At 43.1% G+C, this 15,895-nt stretch overlaps 1 protein-coding gene across 16 annotated transcripts in view; it reads left to right on the top strand.

The window, feature by feature from the left end:
• git2a (G protein-coupled receptor kinase interacting ArfGAP 2a) overlaps nt 1-15,895 on the top strand; it is a 130,380-nt gene that overhangs the window by 100,532 nt on the left and 13,953 nt on the right. For 5 of the 16 annotated variants that reach the window (XM_038817417.1, XM_038817248.1, XM_038817333.1 and 2 more), the window contains 4 exons: nt 456-521; nt 907-989; nt 2,597-2,785; nt 5,698-5,829. In XM_038817417.1, coding sequence (XP_038673345.1) covers nt 456-521; nt 907-989; nt 2,597-2,785; nt 5,698-5,829 — 470 coding nt within the window. Of the gene's footprint in view, nt 1-455; nt 522-906; nt 990-2,596; nt 2,786-5,697; nt 5,859-15,895 lie in introns of all 16 variants that reach the window. The other 11 variants (XM_038817621.1, XM_038817480.1, XM_038818103.1 and 8 more) reach the window with 4 other exon arrangements.

The raw sequence follows: 15,895 nt of genomic DNA, 5'->3' as shown, positions 1-15,895 counted from the left end.
TGTTTGTTTAAAGATGGTTTGAATTCAACTGGAATGAGATTACTTGCATTTATAAAACAGCTGATTAAAATGACATCTGTCTCTGTCATAATTAAGAGCATCTCAATCTCAACAAATTATACAGACATGAAATGAGGGTTAAAACATGAGAAGTGATGAGACATGGTTCTTAAAATTGGCCCTCTCGCTGTAAAACATCTCGAAGCTGGGCATTTTTTTTAACCTTGTTCACCTGCTCCCCTCTCTATCTTTACAATCGCCTACAGTCCCCTGTGATATCTATGCTCCTCTAGTTTGGACTGTTGAGCATGAATTTTATGTTAAAATTGCTATATAAATGCAAGTTGTTGATGCAAAGCTGCATTTTTGGCCCTCATTGTCTCAAGTTCATAAAAATCTAAACTGGATCATTTGTGCTCTAACGTATAACCTTTATCTGGACTTTTTTTGTTCAGGAATATACCACTGCTTTTACATTATGGTGCACACAAAAGACCCATGACGTGCAAGGCAAAACCATGGTAAACAGAAGGAAGCAAAGATTCCCTTTTACCTCACCACTACCTCCTTTCTCTTCCCTCCCCCACAACCCCCCACATCAAAATATGTTTGAATTGCAACACAGCAAAAGGTTCAAAAGACTAGCAAATAAATTTGTTTCAAATTTATAATTTGGGAATGGAAAATGGAGATTGCTCTCTTTTTTAAGAATAAAATGCATTGCTTTAATATTGCTTAGTTATTAACCTTCCACTGCATTTTTTTGTTACTGACTTCAAACATTTTGCTTTTTTTTAGTTTCTCTCTGAATCAAGATTGTACGTTCCCTGATAGTTGTCAATCTATGTGAACACTTGAGGAGTTACTATGCTTTTTGTATCTTGGGATTTGTTTTCACTTCTTTAGGCATCAAAGCTTGAGAAACAGAACAGCATGCCGGACAGTGACTACGATAATGCAGCAAACGATTTGGAGCCAGATGAGGCTGGGTATGGATTAAATACAGCACAATAAAGCATAGAGAGGGTCTGCATGATTATAGAGTTCAAAATGGCTTAGAAATAATATCCAAACCCAACATGTTACTGCTTTGAAATTCACCCCTGAATAACCTTTTTAATTTATTGGCTATGATCGTTAAGTTGAAGATCAACTTATTGGGATGTGATTGGGGTGGGGGTAATGAATGCACTTGTGTGAATCCCATATGAATCGCATTGCAGAGATCTAAAATGTCTCCCTTCGTCTCGTGGGAAATTCTATTCAACTACTAATAGCACTTGCCACAAGATCTTTTGGCTCGGTATCCATTTAATAACTTTTAAGAATAGAATATATTCAGAATGTATGCTATCCAGAAGGTGACATGAGAATGGAGTTCGGATGACAAGTAAAAATATACAGTGGCTTAAGCTACTAATTGTCAAATGTGTGAAGTAATGGTGTAAACACATATTTATCCTGTTTCCATTTATTTATTTTTAAACCTTTATGTTTGTAGTTTGGTATACTGTATCAGTGCCATGGGCTATCAGTTTGCATGCATTTATCAGTGAATTGAATTCTAGGTTGTGATCTGAGAACAGCAGTTGAAGACACAGCTGTATCCCATTGGAAAAGGAGAGAGAATCTGAAAAAGTGGTATCCCACGATCACTATTCTTGTATGCCTCTTCAGAATTAGAGTGGTATTGATTGAAACCCAAGCGATCACAATGCCACCTTCCAGATTAGGAAGAAACAGAGTATAAAGTCCGCCCTGTGCTTTTATTGCAGAGCGAACAAATATCTGGATATATTTTCAACAATGGCAAATCAATATTTTTGGGCAAGCTATTTCCTTAATAATGTTGGACAGAATTGAAGTCCATTTTTAAAAGATGGAAAAGATCATTAGTACCTAACCAAATGATCTTCAGCCTGGATATGCAATTCAAGGAGCTGCCACTCCATATATAATGCAGCTATTATCTTCAGAGATAGCCTGGAATATAAATGAGCTGACGTACATGTCCTTAGAACAGAAAACACCCTCTCAGAATGTGCATTTTTGCTGCTTCTGGTGGAGACAAAGTAGCGTTGCTGGCAAGGATAAAGGTTTAACATAGGAGGCCGGTATGGACTTCTTAAAGATCTGGGCCCAGTATGGAAAGTTGTAATAGAAAACATATTTGACACTATCGGAGCAGGATTATACTATCTGATATAAATGGAATATTACTCTTCTTTTGAAACAAAGAAGTGTTATCATATCACCCAAAAATTCTGCAACTATTAGTGTAGATGAGGGTATGATGAATAATTGAAATGAAATGAAAATTACTTATTGTCACAAGTAGGCTTCAAATTAAGTTACTGGGGAAAGCCCCTAGTCGCCACATTCCGGCGCCTGTTCGGGGAGGCTGGTACGGGAATTGAACCGTGTTGCTGGCCTGCCTTGGTCTGCTTTCAAAGCCAGCGATTTGGCCATGTGCTAAACCATCCCCTTTTTGTATATTTGTATATTGAACGATCAGAATATTTGAGTTCCTACCTGTAAGAGTATAGTTTTAATTTAAAATAAATTACTTGTTTTGTTTCCTCTTGCCTGATGCAAGCACTTGCCGAAAGGGTAAGCTAAAAAGCATAGGAAGGCATGAAGAGAACCCTATACTGGAGCTGGACAATCCAGATGCAGAACCAGATTCCACACTCCCAAGCACAGAGGATGTAATTCGGAAAACGGAACAAATCACCAAAAATATTCAGGAGCTGCTGCGAGCTGCACAGGAAAACAAGCATGACAGGTGATGATTTTTTTTGTATGTTTTGTTTTTGATTTGTATGGATTTTTTAATGCACAAGTGGCAATTGAGGTTATGCATATGGTGGATGTCTGATATGCCATATCTACAGATGATGAAAAAGGGGGGGGCGGGGGAATAATCCAACAATGCACCCAAGAACTCTGGATATAATTGTACTAGAGAGGGAAGAGTCCTACTCGGTGTTCTGACTGCAATCAAATAGGTAAGTGTGGAACCAAATGAGGGATGTCCCACTGAGCAGGACTGCAGAGATATTGGAGGATGAGGTATGTAGTAGTCAACCATATCAAAGGCTGCTAAGACGTCAAGGATGGAAAATGCACCAGTCACAGAGAACGTTATCTCTGAATTTACTATGCCACGGAGAAATTTAATTGCAGAGATTCAAATGGAGCCGCAGAAAAGGTTGGCAAGGATTTCCAAAGCAACAATGCATTCAAGGACATTGGAAGGAAAGAGAGGTTGGAGATGGGGCAATAAGGCACGAGGGGTCATGGACATGTTTTTTAAGGTGGTGGTGTGGGGGGAGAATTGGTAATGACAGTGATGACGACCACCTACAGAAATGTGATTTTCGTCCCGCTCGTCAGCACTGAATTTGGATCGAGTGAAAGCAGTGTCTTTCCCTCTGACATCCTGTTCTTTCTTTTTTTTTTGTATATCACAAGATTACAGAGACCAAGAACAATATAGCACAGGCCCTTTGGCCCTCCAAGCCTGTATCGGTCATGGTGCCAACCTTTGCCAAAACCCTCAGCACATCCTTGTGCCGTATCCCTCTAATACCCATCCTATCCATGTGTTTTGTCAAGATGCCTTTTGAATGAAAATCGCTTGTCACAAATAGGCTTCAAATGAAGTTACTGTGAAAAGCCCCTAGTCGCCACATTCCGGCGCCTGTTCGGGGAGGCTGCCATTAATGTATTTGCATCCGCGACCTCCCTGGCACGCGTTCCAGGCACTCGCCACCCTCTGCATAAAAAATCTGCCTCGCACATCGCCTCTAAACTTTGCCCCACAGACCTTAAACCTATGCCCCCTGGTGACTGACCCTTCCTTCCTGGGAAAGAATGCCTGCCCATCCACTCTATCCATGCCCTTCATAATCCTGTAGACCTCTATCAGGTCGCCCCTCAACCTCCATCTTTCTAATGAAAACAGTCCGAGTCTGTTCAGCCGCTGCACATAGCTAACAACCTCCAGACCAGGCAACATCCTGGGTAAACCTCCTCTGCACCCTCTCAAAAGCCTCCACATCCTTCTGGTAGTGTGGTGACCAGAATTGTGCACAATATTCCAATTGCGGCCTTACCAAAATTCTATACATCTGTAGCAAGACGTGCCAGTTTTTATACTCTATGCCCTGTCAAATGAAGGCAAGCATTCCGTATGCTTTCTTGACTATCTTGTCCACTTGTTGCCACCTTCAAAGATCTGTGGACCTGCATCCCCAGATCTCTCTGACTTTCTATATTCCGAAGAGTTTTACCATTTGCGGTATATTTCCCCTCTGTTAGACCTACCAAAATGCATTACCTCACCAGATTAAACTCCATTTGCCATTCCTCTGCCCACGTCTCCAACCTATCTACTACCTGCTGTATCTTCTGATGGTCCTCAAATCTGCCACTCCACCAACCTTGGTGCCATCCGCAAACTTGCTAATCAGACCGGCTACATTTTCCTCCAAATCGTTTATGTACACTACAAACAACAGAGGCCCCAATAGTATTAACTATTAAAAATGTTATTTTTTAATAAAAGCATCACATGAATCCAGACACCAATTTGATTGTGGAAAGCCTGATGCTGGCATTTGCAATTCTAGCACAGGCGGTTGGGTACCTTGCTTCTTTCCTAAATGTAATGCCTCCTTGCTGAGTTGTGCTTCCACAGACCTCTATAGTCATACCCACATGACCATTATTCGCACATCAATTGTGAAAGTGGGATCTTTGGCCACTAAAGCCAAGCTAGGTGCTGTTCACAGGCTCACATACTCAAGCTGAGATCACTGGATACTTGTCAGAAAGGGGCACTTCCTTTACTTCAAGGTTAAATCTGAGACTTTCTGGACACTCACTCATCTGGTCACTAGATAATCTTGCTGAGCCATTAGGCAAGCCCAATGGCTATTCTTTCTTGTTTTTCTGACCCAGGAATGCAGAGATTAACTGTTTGCACAGCGCAACCTAGCTAAGATCAGTGTAGCCAGGGTTCAAACCGAGGATTGTCCTGGTCTATGTGGCTTATTTCCACACCATGCAGGCCATTTATGCACTAATTCATCAAAAATATTAACTCTTCATGGTACCAGAGAATACTGACTTGGAGGACCTGCTGAGCCCAAAGCCTGAGGGAATGAGGTTAGGATTGGTACTGGAACAAATCATTAGTTTCAGTTGTGATACTTATTTTTGGCACAAAAAGAAAGATGCTTAAATAAGCACTCTAACCCCTCTGTATTCAAAGTCTATCCTATCCTTTCTTCCAAAATGTGTTCTGTCCCATGAAGTTTTCATGTCATTGATCAGTTAGTAATGTGTTCACACTGATCATTAACTTTTTTTAAACTTCTTTCAGAAGTCTATGTTCATCATTCTCATTTGTTGTTGATGCTATTTAAGAAACATTTAAACAAAGTTTAAAAATAAAAAGGAAGTGGGTCTGAATCTACACTTAAGTTTGCAGTATGTATTTAGATATATTGGAATTGTCACACTACTGTGCACTTTGCTACTTGCTATGGTCCACAGTTTTCATTTGAAGTCTTTCATTTTGATTTCATTCCACTTGTAGTTTGATTTCATTTGTGCAATCACTTCTTTCTTTTTCTCTCCCCTTTTCTCTTCCCTTTCTGCTTCCGATCCTTATTTTTCCCTCCATTCCAGCAGACAGATTGAACGGGAGAGCCTGCGCAAATTCAGGCACAGCCTCGGCTGTTTCAGTACTTTGGTTCTGCGGGCCGACAAAACTTCCCTTCAGCCTCTGACCCTGCAGCAGCAACCTGACCCTGCCACCTGGTACTCTGACCTCTGTCTCTGCCTCCCAGGCACTCCACCTTTTCTCTTCTTCCCTGCATGATTGTCACTGTGGTTTGTTAAATGAAGTAATGAGCCTAGTGGAAATAAAATAAAATAGTAGAGACTACAGAAATGATGCGCACAAACTTACCAATGGCCAGAAATTAGAAAATAATTTATTCATATTTCATTTGCATATGGAGTTGACTATTCAGTAGGAATGTTAACTGTCATTTGCATTATAATGGATAAAAAGGTAGCCCCTTTGGCTTTTTTAGCTTTCCACTGGTTCAGTTCATAAGCGCAGTACGTAGTATGTAACAAGCCATATAACAAAGTTCCAGAGTGCGGCCACTGGACTTTGCTGCCTTTGTTTGCCTTGGTTAAATTGGTTGCCAGGGCTCTGAGCAAGCAAAAAACAAAATAGACCATGATTTTACACCTCTAATTGCATCTAGTGACCTCTGCTAGAAAGAGTCTATATTTGAATATCAGATGAAGACAGTAGAATTTAGCCGTGATGTCCTTGAGCACTGATGTCCACTGTCAAAGTTAAAAATGGCCAATTTGTGTTTAGTGGCAATGCCTTTGGAGCCATGCCCACTTCAGAAGAGGCACTGAGCACCTTTTGGCTGCTGATTACTATTGATCAAAGTAATTTATTTCCCCCATGAATCATATATATTGTCATCGAGTATGCCCTTAGCGTGTTGGTATTGCCTGTACACCAGAGGCGCATGTGTCCAACTCTTCAAAATCAAAAATGAGACGCCAAAATGGACACAAATTATTTTGTTATGGGAGTAACCTCTGCCATACAATCGTTTTGTGACTTCCTAGAAACTAAACCTGCCACTTGTTTTCATTTAAAAGAGTTCACCTCCCTTAGTGCGTAGATTTTCTAGTGTGGTATTGAACCAAAAGGAATTGGAAGATCCCAGGTTGGATTCCCTATCTGTGTTACTTGTCCCATCTCAACCATGACAACATTGGGAGTGCTTCACCTTGCCTTATGCCCACTGAGTTAGGGGACGGGGACAATGTCAACCAAAGTTCACCATTCCTGCTGGATAGTTCACTTGTGGATGTCAGACGAGAAAAGTATCAATGCTCCTATGACAAGCAGATTCCTACACTTTATCCATATTTGCACATAAAGAATAGCTATATGGGTGAAGTGTTGCAGGACTGATCGATTTCATATTTTTATGGGGGGGGGGGAAGAAATAAAGTCTTCATGTAGAGTAATGCAAATTTCAATGGTTAGATCTATTTCAATAAATTTTACAATGTGCATAACTCTTGCCAATCATAAATGTCCCTCCTAACATTTTCCAAGTGTTGGCATCCTGAATAATTCCTTAGAACATGGATGCTTTTGGATTGGTCATTTAATGCACTGCTTACATATATCCTGTGCCGAAAACATTTTTTAATTCCAAAGCCGAAAGTGGTTTAACCTGCTAGCTATCACTGTGATTAGTTTTGCCTTTTGAGAGAGATGCCAAATAAAATCTAGCAGCCTGACGCATGGAGTGAGAATTAATCAACCTCAATGTGGCCTGTACCAAGTCAAATTCTTTTTCTTGGATGATACATGCTTGTGTGGAAGTCTTCAGCTGTCTGCTCGGTTATCTCTGTTGAGGCTAAAGATTGGGTATGGGTGAACAAGGTAATGATCTTCGAAATCAATTGCAAAAATTAATGGAAAACCGTTCAGCCGGTCAGAATCAATTCGTCTTTTTTGACACCCTCTTGTTTAAAAAAAAACTTAAACCCTGTCTGTTTACCAAGTATTAGGTATAGGGATTATGAAGTTGATATATGGGCTTTTCGTTTATTTTCTTTGCTACTGTTTTACATTTCCCCGTGCCAATTGTAGACTTGTCACCACAAAAATTGAGATATTCTGAGAGTTCAACTTTTCAATTAGATTGGAGTATGAAAATTAATGTTGCTTTAATCAATAAAATGTTACTTCTTCATAACAAGCAGCCCCTTTTTAAAATCTTCCTTAATATTTAAAATATTCAAAATATTGCCAATTCCTGGTCATCCATGAAGTAGTGAAAGTGTTTCATGTCCACAGCTCTTTCTATGGTCTGGTCCTGGTGTCTTGGCCAGGCTGTTTAGATATGAGTGAAGGCCAAGACCGTAGAAGTCACCTACACATCTATTTGGCTTGAGCATAGTGGACGTCTAAAGGGAAAAGTGGAGAAAGGTTTATTTTAGTGAATTAAAATTTAGCACAAATATTAAGCAACATTCAGACAAATTAATTTTGATGCAGTTTTATTTGCGATATATTTTGTTCCTAGAACTCTTATGCAATAACATGCTTACATTGACACAGCTGCAAACTGTTTATCTACTATCTTCAGAATGGTTGTTTGGCTGAAATAAGATACGGCAATTCATAATCTCCAAGTGTACATCAATAAAGAGTTAGTCATGCGTTCAGCGGGAGTGTGGAGGGGAGGACACGTAAAATTGACAAGCAAGAGTTGTAGGAAAATATTGTTTGATTTGATTTATTTGATTTATTATTGTAACATTAATTGGTATACAGTGAAAAGTATTGTATCTTGCATGCTGTACAAACAATGTATACCGTACATAGGGAAGGAAGGAGAGACTGCAGAATATAATGTTACAGTTCTAGCAAGGTGTAGAGAAAAGATCAACTTAATACGAGGTAGGTCCATTCAAAAGTCTGATGGCAGTAGGGAAGAAACTGTTCTTGAGTCGGTTGATACGTGACCTCAAACTTTGATATCTTTTTCCTGACGGAAGAAGGTGGAAGAGAGTATGTCCGGGGTGCGTAGGGTCCTTAATTATGCTGGCTGCCTTTCCGAGGCAGCGGGTTGTAGACAGAGTCGATGGATGGGAGGCTGGTTTGCGAGATGAATTGGGCTACATTCACGACCTTTTGTAATTTCCTGCGGTCTTGGGCAGAGCAGGATCCATACCAGGCTGTGATACATCCAGAAAGAATGCTTTCTATCTGTAGAGGTTGGTGAGTGTCGTAGGTGACATGCCAAATTTCCTTAGTCTTCTGAGAAAGTAGAGTCGTTGGTGGGCCTTCTTAACTATAGTGTTGGCATGGAGGGACCAGGACAGGTTGTTGGTGATCTGGACATCTAATAACTTGAAGCTCTTGACCCTTTCTACTTCGTTCCCATTGATGTAGAAAGGGGCATGTTCTCCACTACACTCTCCTTTGTTTTGTTGACATTGAGGGAGAGATTATTGTCATCGCACCAGATTCTCTATCTCATTCCTGTACTCTGTCTCGTCATTGTTTGAAATCTGACCCACCAATGTGGTGTCATCAGCAAATTTGAAAATCGAGGTGGTGAGGAATTTGGCCACACAGTCATAGATGTATAAAGAGTATAGTAGGGGGCTGAGGATGCAGCCTTGTGGGACACCGGTGATGAGGATAATCGTGGAAGAGATGTTGTTGCCTATCCTTACTAGTGTTCTGATTCAATTGATGGTTATCACAAAATCTTTACTGTGCCGAAGGGGGCCATTCAGCCCATCGAGTCTGCACTAGCTGTCTGAAAGAGCATTTTACTTAATCCCACTCCCCTGCCTTATCCCTGTAACCTTGCACATTCTTTCTTTTCAGCTTGTAATCCAATTCCCTTTTGAATGCCTCGATCGACCCTGCCTCCATCACCTCTTGAAGTTCGTTCCAGATTCCAACCATCCACCTCACATCACTCCTGCACCTAGAACAGTACAGCACAGAACAGGCCCTTCGGCCCTCAATGTTGTGCCGAGCCATGATCACCCTACTCAAACCCACATATCCACCCTATACCCGTAACCCAACAACCCCCCCCCCCCCCCCCCCCCCCCCCCTTAACCTTACATTTATTAGGACACTACGGGCAATTTATCTTGGCCAATCCACCTAACCCGCACATCTTTGGACTGTGGGAGGAAACCGGAGCACCCGGAGGAAACCCACGCACACAGGGGGAGGACGTGCAGACTCCACACAGACAGTGACCCAGCCGGGAATCGAACCTGGGACCCTGGAGCTGTGAAGCATTTATGCTAACCACCATGCTGCCCTTTTGCCAATTATTTTCAATCTGAGCACTAGTACTCGAGAGGGAACAGTTTCTCATTATTTAACCTGTCCATACTCCTCAGGGTCTTCAATATAGAACATACAGTGCAGAAGGAGGCCATTCGACCCATCGAGTGCACCGATCCACTTAAACCCTCTCTTCCACCCTATCCCAGTATCTCTCTCAATTCTCCTTGAGCCTTTTTCTCCAAGGAAAACAGACCGAATCTCTCCAAACTATCCTCATAACTACAGTTGTTTATCCCTGGAATTATTCTTGTGAATCTCCCCTGTACTCTCTCGAATGCTTCACAACCTTCCTCACGCCCTGAACTGGACACAGTACTCCAGATAAGGACCAACTATTGTCTTGTAGAAATGTTCCACATTGCCTCCTCACTCTTGTACTCAATGCCCCTGTTAATAACACCTAGGATACTATATGCTTTATTTACTGCTCCCTCAACATGCTCTGATGCCTGTAGTGACATATATACATATACACTAAGGTTCCTTTAGAGTGTGTCCCTTTATTTTATATTGTAGCTCCATAATTCTTCCTTCCAGAATGAACCACTTCACGCTTCTCTGCATTGAACGTAATCTGCCAATTGCCTGCTCAATCCACCAGTATGTCTATCATTTTAAGTTCAGGACTATCCTCGTCACTGGTGATAACTCTTCTATAACTCTTCCTATCGTATCATCTTCAAATTTAAAAAAAATATGCCCTGCACACCTCAATCTTGGCCATTAATATATAGCAGAAAGCATAAGGGTCACAGCACTGAACGCCGGGGAAGGTCATCAGAAACCTTCCTCCACAAACAACAATTTATCACTACTGTTTCTTATCATTCAGCCAATTTCTTATCTAATATCCTTCTCTTTTATTCCATGAGCTAGAATTTTGCTCAAAAGTCTGTTGTGTGAACTATATCAAATGCCTTTTGGAAACCTATATATACACCACATCAACAACATTGCCCTTATCAACCTCAAAAAAACGGCAAGTTAGTTAAACAAGATTTTGCCTGACTGAATCCATGCTGGCTTTTCTTAATTATCCTGCATTTATCGAAGATACTATTGATTTTACCCCAAACTATAATTACCTATCACTGAAGTCAAACTGACTGGTCTGTAATTACTGGCTTTATCCTTGCACCCCCTTTTTGAACAAGAGTGTAACATTTGCAATTCTCCAGTCCTCCAACAGCACTGCGGTGCCCAAGGAAGACTGAAAGATTGTCACCAGTGCCGTTGTAATTTCCACTCCTCCCTCTGTGTGCTTAGATACATCTCATCTGGTCCTGGTAAAGATAGCCTTTCTAACACCACCTTCTCAATTGTAAATTCCCCCAGTGTACCACTTACCTCCTCTCTCTTCCTGGCCTAAGTAGCATCATCTTCCTTTGTAAAGATGTGGAGATGCCGGCGTTGGACTGGGGTGAGCACAGTAAGAAGTCTTACAACACCAGGTTAAAGTCCAACGGGCTTGTTTCGAATCACTAGCTTTCGGAGCACTGCTCCTTCCTCAGGTGAATGAAGAGGTGGGTTCCAGGAATATATATATATATATATATATATATAGACATAGACAAAATCAAAGATGCAATACGATACTTTGAATGTGAGTCTTTGCAGATAATTAACTGTTTACAGGTCCAAACGGAGCAACTGGTGAGAAGGATAATCCCAGGTTAAAGAGGTGTGAATTGTCTCAAGCCAGGACAGTTGGTAGGATTTTGCAAGCCCAGGCCAGATGGTGGGGGGTGAATGTAATGCGACATGAATCCAAGGTCCCGGTTAAGGCCGTAGCACAGTGGGCTAAATAGCTGGCTTGTAATGCAGAGCAACGCAGCAGCGCGGGTTCAATTTGCGCGGTACCCGCCTCCCTGAACAGGCGACTATTGGCTTTTCACAGTAACTTCATTGAAGCCTACTTGTGACAATAAGAGATTATTATTATTATAGTACTCGTGTGCGGAACTTGGCTATAACTTTCTGCTCGGCGATTCTATGTTGTCGCGCGTCCTGAAGGCCGCCATGGAGAACCCTTATCCGAAGATCAGAGGCTGAATGCCCTTGACTGCTGAAGTGTTCCCCGACTGGAAGGGAACATTCCTGCCTGGCGATTGTCGCGCGATGTCCATTCATCCGTTGTCGCAGCTTCTGCATGGTCTCGCCAATGTATCACACTTCGGGACATCCTTTCCTGTGGCGTATGAGGTAGACAACGTTGGCCGAGTCGCACGAGTATATACCACGTAACTGGTGGGTGGTTTTCTCACGTGTAATGGTGGTACCCATGTCGATGATCTGGCACGTCTTGCAGAGATTGCCATGGCAGGGTTGTGTGGTGTTGTGGTCTCTGTTCTGAAGGCTGGGTAGTTTGCTGCAAGCAATGGTTTGTTTGAGGTTGCGTGGTTGTTTGAAGGCAAGTAGTGGGGATGACATTGGCAAGATGTTCGTCTTCATCGATGACGTGTTGAAGTCTGCAAAGAAGATGTTGTAGTTTCTCCACTCTGGGGAAGTACTGGATGACGAAGGGTACTCTGTCGGCTGTGTCCCGTGTTTGTCTTCTGAGGAGGTCAGTGCAGTTTTTTGCTGGGGGGCGAGAGAACTGTTGATCGATATGTCGAGCACCATATCCCGTTCGTACGAGGGCATCTTTCAGCGTCTGTAGATGTCTGTTACGCTCCTCCTCGTCTGAGCAGATCCTGTGTATACGAAGGGCTTGTCCATAGGGGATGGCTCTCTTAATGTGTTTAGGGTGGAAGCTGGAGAAGTGGAGCATCGTGAGGTTATCAGTGGGCTTGCGGTAAAGCGAAGTGCCCGTCCTTGTTGGAGATGAGTGTGTCCAAGAATGCAACCGATTCTGGAGAGTAGTCCAAGGTGAGTCTGATGCTGGGGTGGAACTTGATGTCATCGTGTAGTCGTTTCAGTGATTTTTCGCCGTGGGTCCAAAGGAAAAAAATGTCATTGATGTATCTGGTGTATAACTTCGGTTGAAGGTCCTGTGAGGAGGTCTTGTTCAAACGTGTGCATGAAGATGTTTGCATATTGAGGTGCGAATTTGGTCCCCATGGCTGTTCCGTGTGTCTGGATGAAGAACCTGTTGTCGAAGATGAAGACGTTGTGATCCAGAATGAAGCTGATGAGTTGCAGAATTGTGGCAGAATTTAGGCATAGACTATTTTCTAAATGGCGAAATGCTTTGGAAATCAGAAGCACAAAGGGACTTGGGAGTCCTTGTTATCGATTCTCTTAAGGTTAATGTGCAGGTTCAGTCGGCAGTTAAGAAGGCAAATACAATGTTAGCATTCATGTCAAGAGGGCTAGAATACATGACCAGGGATGTGCTTCTGAGGCTGTATGAGGCTCTGGTCAGACCCCATTTGGAGTATTGTGAGCAGTTTTGGGCCCCGTATCTAAGGAAGGATGTGCTGGCCTTGGAAAGGGTCCAGAGGAGGTTCATAAGAATGAACTTGTTGTATAAGGAACGTTTGAGGACTCTGTGTCTGTACTCATTGGAGTTTAGAAGGATGAGAGGAGATCTAATTGAAACTTACAAGATACTGGAAGGCCTGGATAGAGTGGACGTGGAGAGGATGTTTCCACTTGTAGGAAAAACTAGAACCAGAGGACACCATCTCAGACTAAAGGGACGATCCTTGAAACAGAGATGAGGAGGAATTTCTTCAGCGAGAGGGTGGTGAATCTGTGGAACTCGTTGCCGCAGAAGGCTGTGAAAGCCAATTCACTGAGTGTCTTTAAGACAGAGATAGATAGGTTCATGATTAATAAGGGGATCAGGGGTTATGGGAAGAAGGCAGGAGAAGGGGGATGAGAAAATATCAGCTATGATTGAATGGCAGAGCAGACTCGATGGGCCGAGTGGCCTAATTCTGCTCCTCTGTCTTATGGTGTCTCGAGATTGGTAGTTGTCGGTGTTGAGTACTGAGGCAGTTGCAGCAATCCTGTCGTCATGGGGGATGCTGGTGTGGAGTCCCAAGACATCCATTGCGAAGAGGAATGTTCCTGGTTCAACTGGTCCATGGGTGCTGAGTTTCTGTAAGAAGTCCATCGTATCGCGACAGAAGCTGAGCGTTCCTTGTATGATGGGTTTCAAGATGCCCTCGATATAGCCAGAGAGGTTTTCACACAGGGTCCCATTGTCTGATATGATAGGACGGCCTGATGTGTTGGCCTTATATATTTTCGGGAGGCAGTAGAGATCTCCAATTTGGGGAGTACGTGGAATGAGAGCATGTAGGTTACGCTGAAGGTCTGGATCCAAGGTCTTCATCTGTCTGTTGAATTGGTGGGTGTGTTCCTTGGTCGGATCTGCGGGTAACTGTCTGTAGTATTCCTGATTGTTGAGGTGTTGGTGCACTTCTTTGCAGTCGTCCGTTCTGTTCAGTATGACGGTGGCCCTCCTTTGTCTGCTGGTTTGATGACGTGTTGCAGTTGGTCTTGAGAGCGCGGATGGCGTTGTGTTGTGCTTGGGTGGGTGACATTTGGGGCTGTCTTGTGAGTGCGACTGATGAATCTGGCATTGACGCGACTCCTGACGGCTTGAGCATACATGTCGAGTCTAGGGCAGCGGCCTTCCCGAGGGGTCTAATTCGACTCTTTCCTCTTTGGTTGCCGCACTGCAGATCTCTCGGTCTGCTGTTCCGGTTCATTGGTGCCTCATTGGGTTCGCTGTCGGCCTTTTGGGGTCTGTGGAAGAACTCCCGGAGTCTCATTCGCCTGATGAATTCCTCTGTGTCTGCCGCGAGACTGATGGGGTCCATTTTGGTGGTGATGCAGAAATTGAGCCCTCTGCTGAGGACTTCGATTTCGTCTGGTTGAAGGGTGTAGTCCAACATTTCCCTGTATTGTTTTCTACTGTGGTACCGGGGGAGGCTTGGTTGATGCTGATGGTGATGCCGTGTTTCTCAAGCTTCCTGTTCTTGGTGTGCATATAAGTGGCGTAGTATCATTGTCTCATCTGTTTGGCGGTGTTCCGCAGCTGGTCTGCTGCATCCTGAGCACAAGTTGAGAATATGGACTCTATCTTGGTTTCCAGGTTTCGACGTCTGCTGTGGAGCTGGTGTACGAGGTGGTTGAGGAGTGTGAGAGAGCTGCGACGGCAGAGTCTCTCAGCGTAGTCTGTGTTGTAGGTCGACTTGAGTGGGTTTGTGATCTGTAGCCTCCCTTAGTAAAGACAGGTGCAAAGTAATTTAATACCGCCGCCATTTCTCCAGTCTCCACATGCAAGTCTCCTTTTATCTGTAATTAGCTCTACTCTTTCTTTGAGCACCATTTTATTATTTTCATGCTTACAGAAGAATCATAGAATCATTTTGGCCCATCGAGTCTGCACTTGCTCTTGGAAAGGGCACCCTACTTAAGCCCACCACTCCAGCCTATCTCTGTAACCCAGTAATTACACTTAACCTTTTTGGACACTTAAAGGCAATTTAGCATGGCCAATCCACCTAACCTGCACATCTTTGGACTGTGGGAGGAAACCAGAGCACCCGGAGGAAACCCATGCACACACGGGGAGAACGTGCAGACTCCGCAGACAGTGACCCAAGCCGGGAATCAAACCTGGGACCATGGAGCTGTGAAGCAACTGTGCTAACCACTTGTGCTACCGTGCTGCAAGACCTTGACATTCTTGAACTAACATTCAATGTTAGTTGCCAGTCTCTTTTCATGCTCCATGCTTGCTTTTCTTATTAGTTTTTCACTTCCCCTCCAGCCCTCCAAATTTAGCCTGATTCGCCATTGTACTTTCGTCCTGGTATCTGTCAAACGCACACTTCTTCCATTTCATCTTCACCTTTACCTTGCTTATCGTCCAGGGTGTTCTAAATTTATTTGTCCTACCTTTCCCATGCAAGGGAATATACCTTGGCATTGCCTGAAATACTATCTCTTTGATGGTAGCCCATTGTTCAGCCACTGTTGTTTCTGCCAACATTT

Source organism: Scyliorhinus canicula, chromosome 1, assembly GCF_902713615.1.
Source record: "Scyliorhinus canicula chromosome 1, sScyCan1.1, whole genome shotgun sequence".
Classification (NCBI taxonomy): domain Eukaryota; kingdom Metazoa; phylum Chordata; class Chondrichthyes; order Carcharhiniformes; family Scyliorhinidae; genus Scyliorhinus; species Scyliorhinus canicula.
The sequence above is the reverse complement of the archived record's forward strand: the minus strand, read 5'-3'. Positions and strand labels throughout refer to the sequence as shown.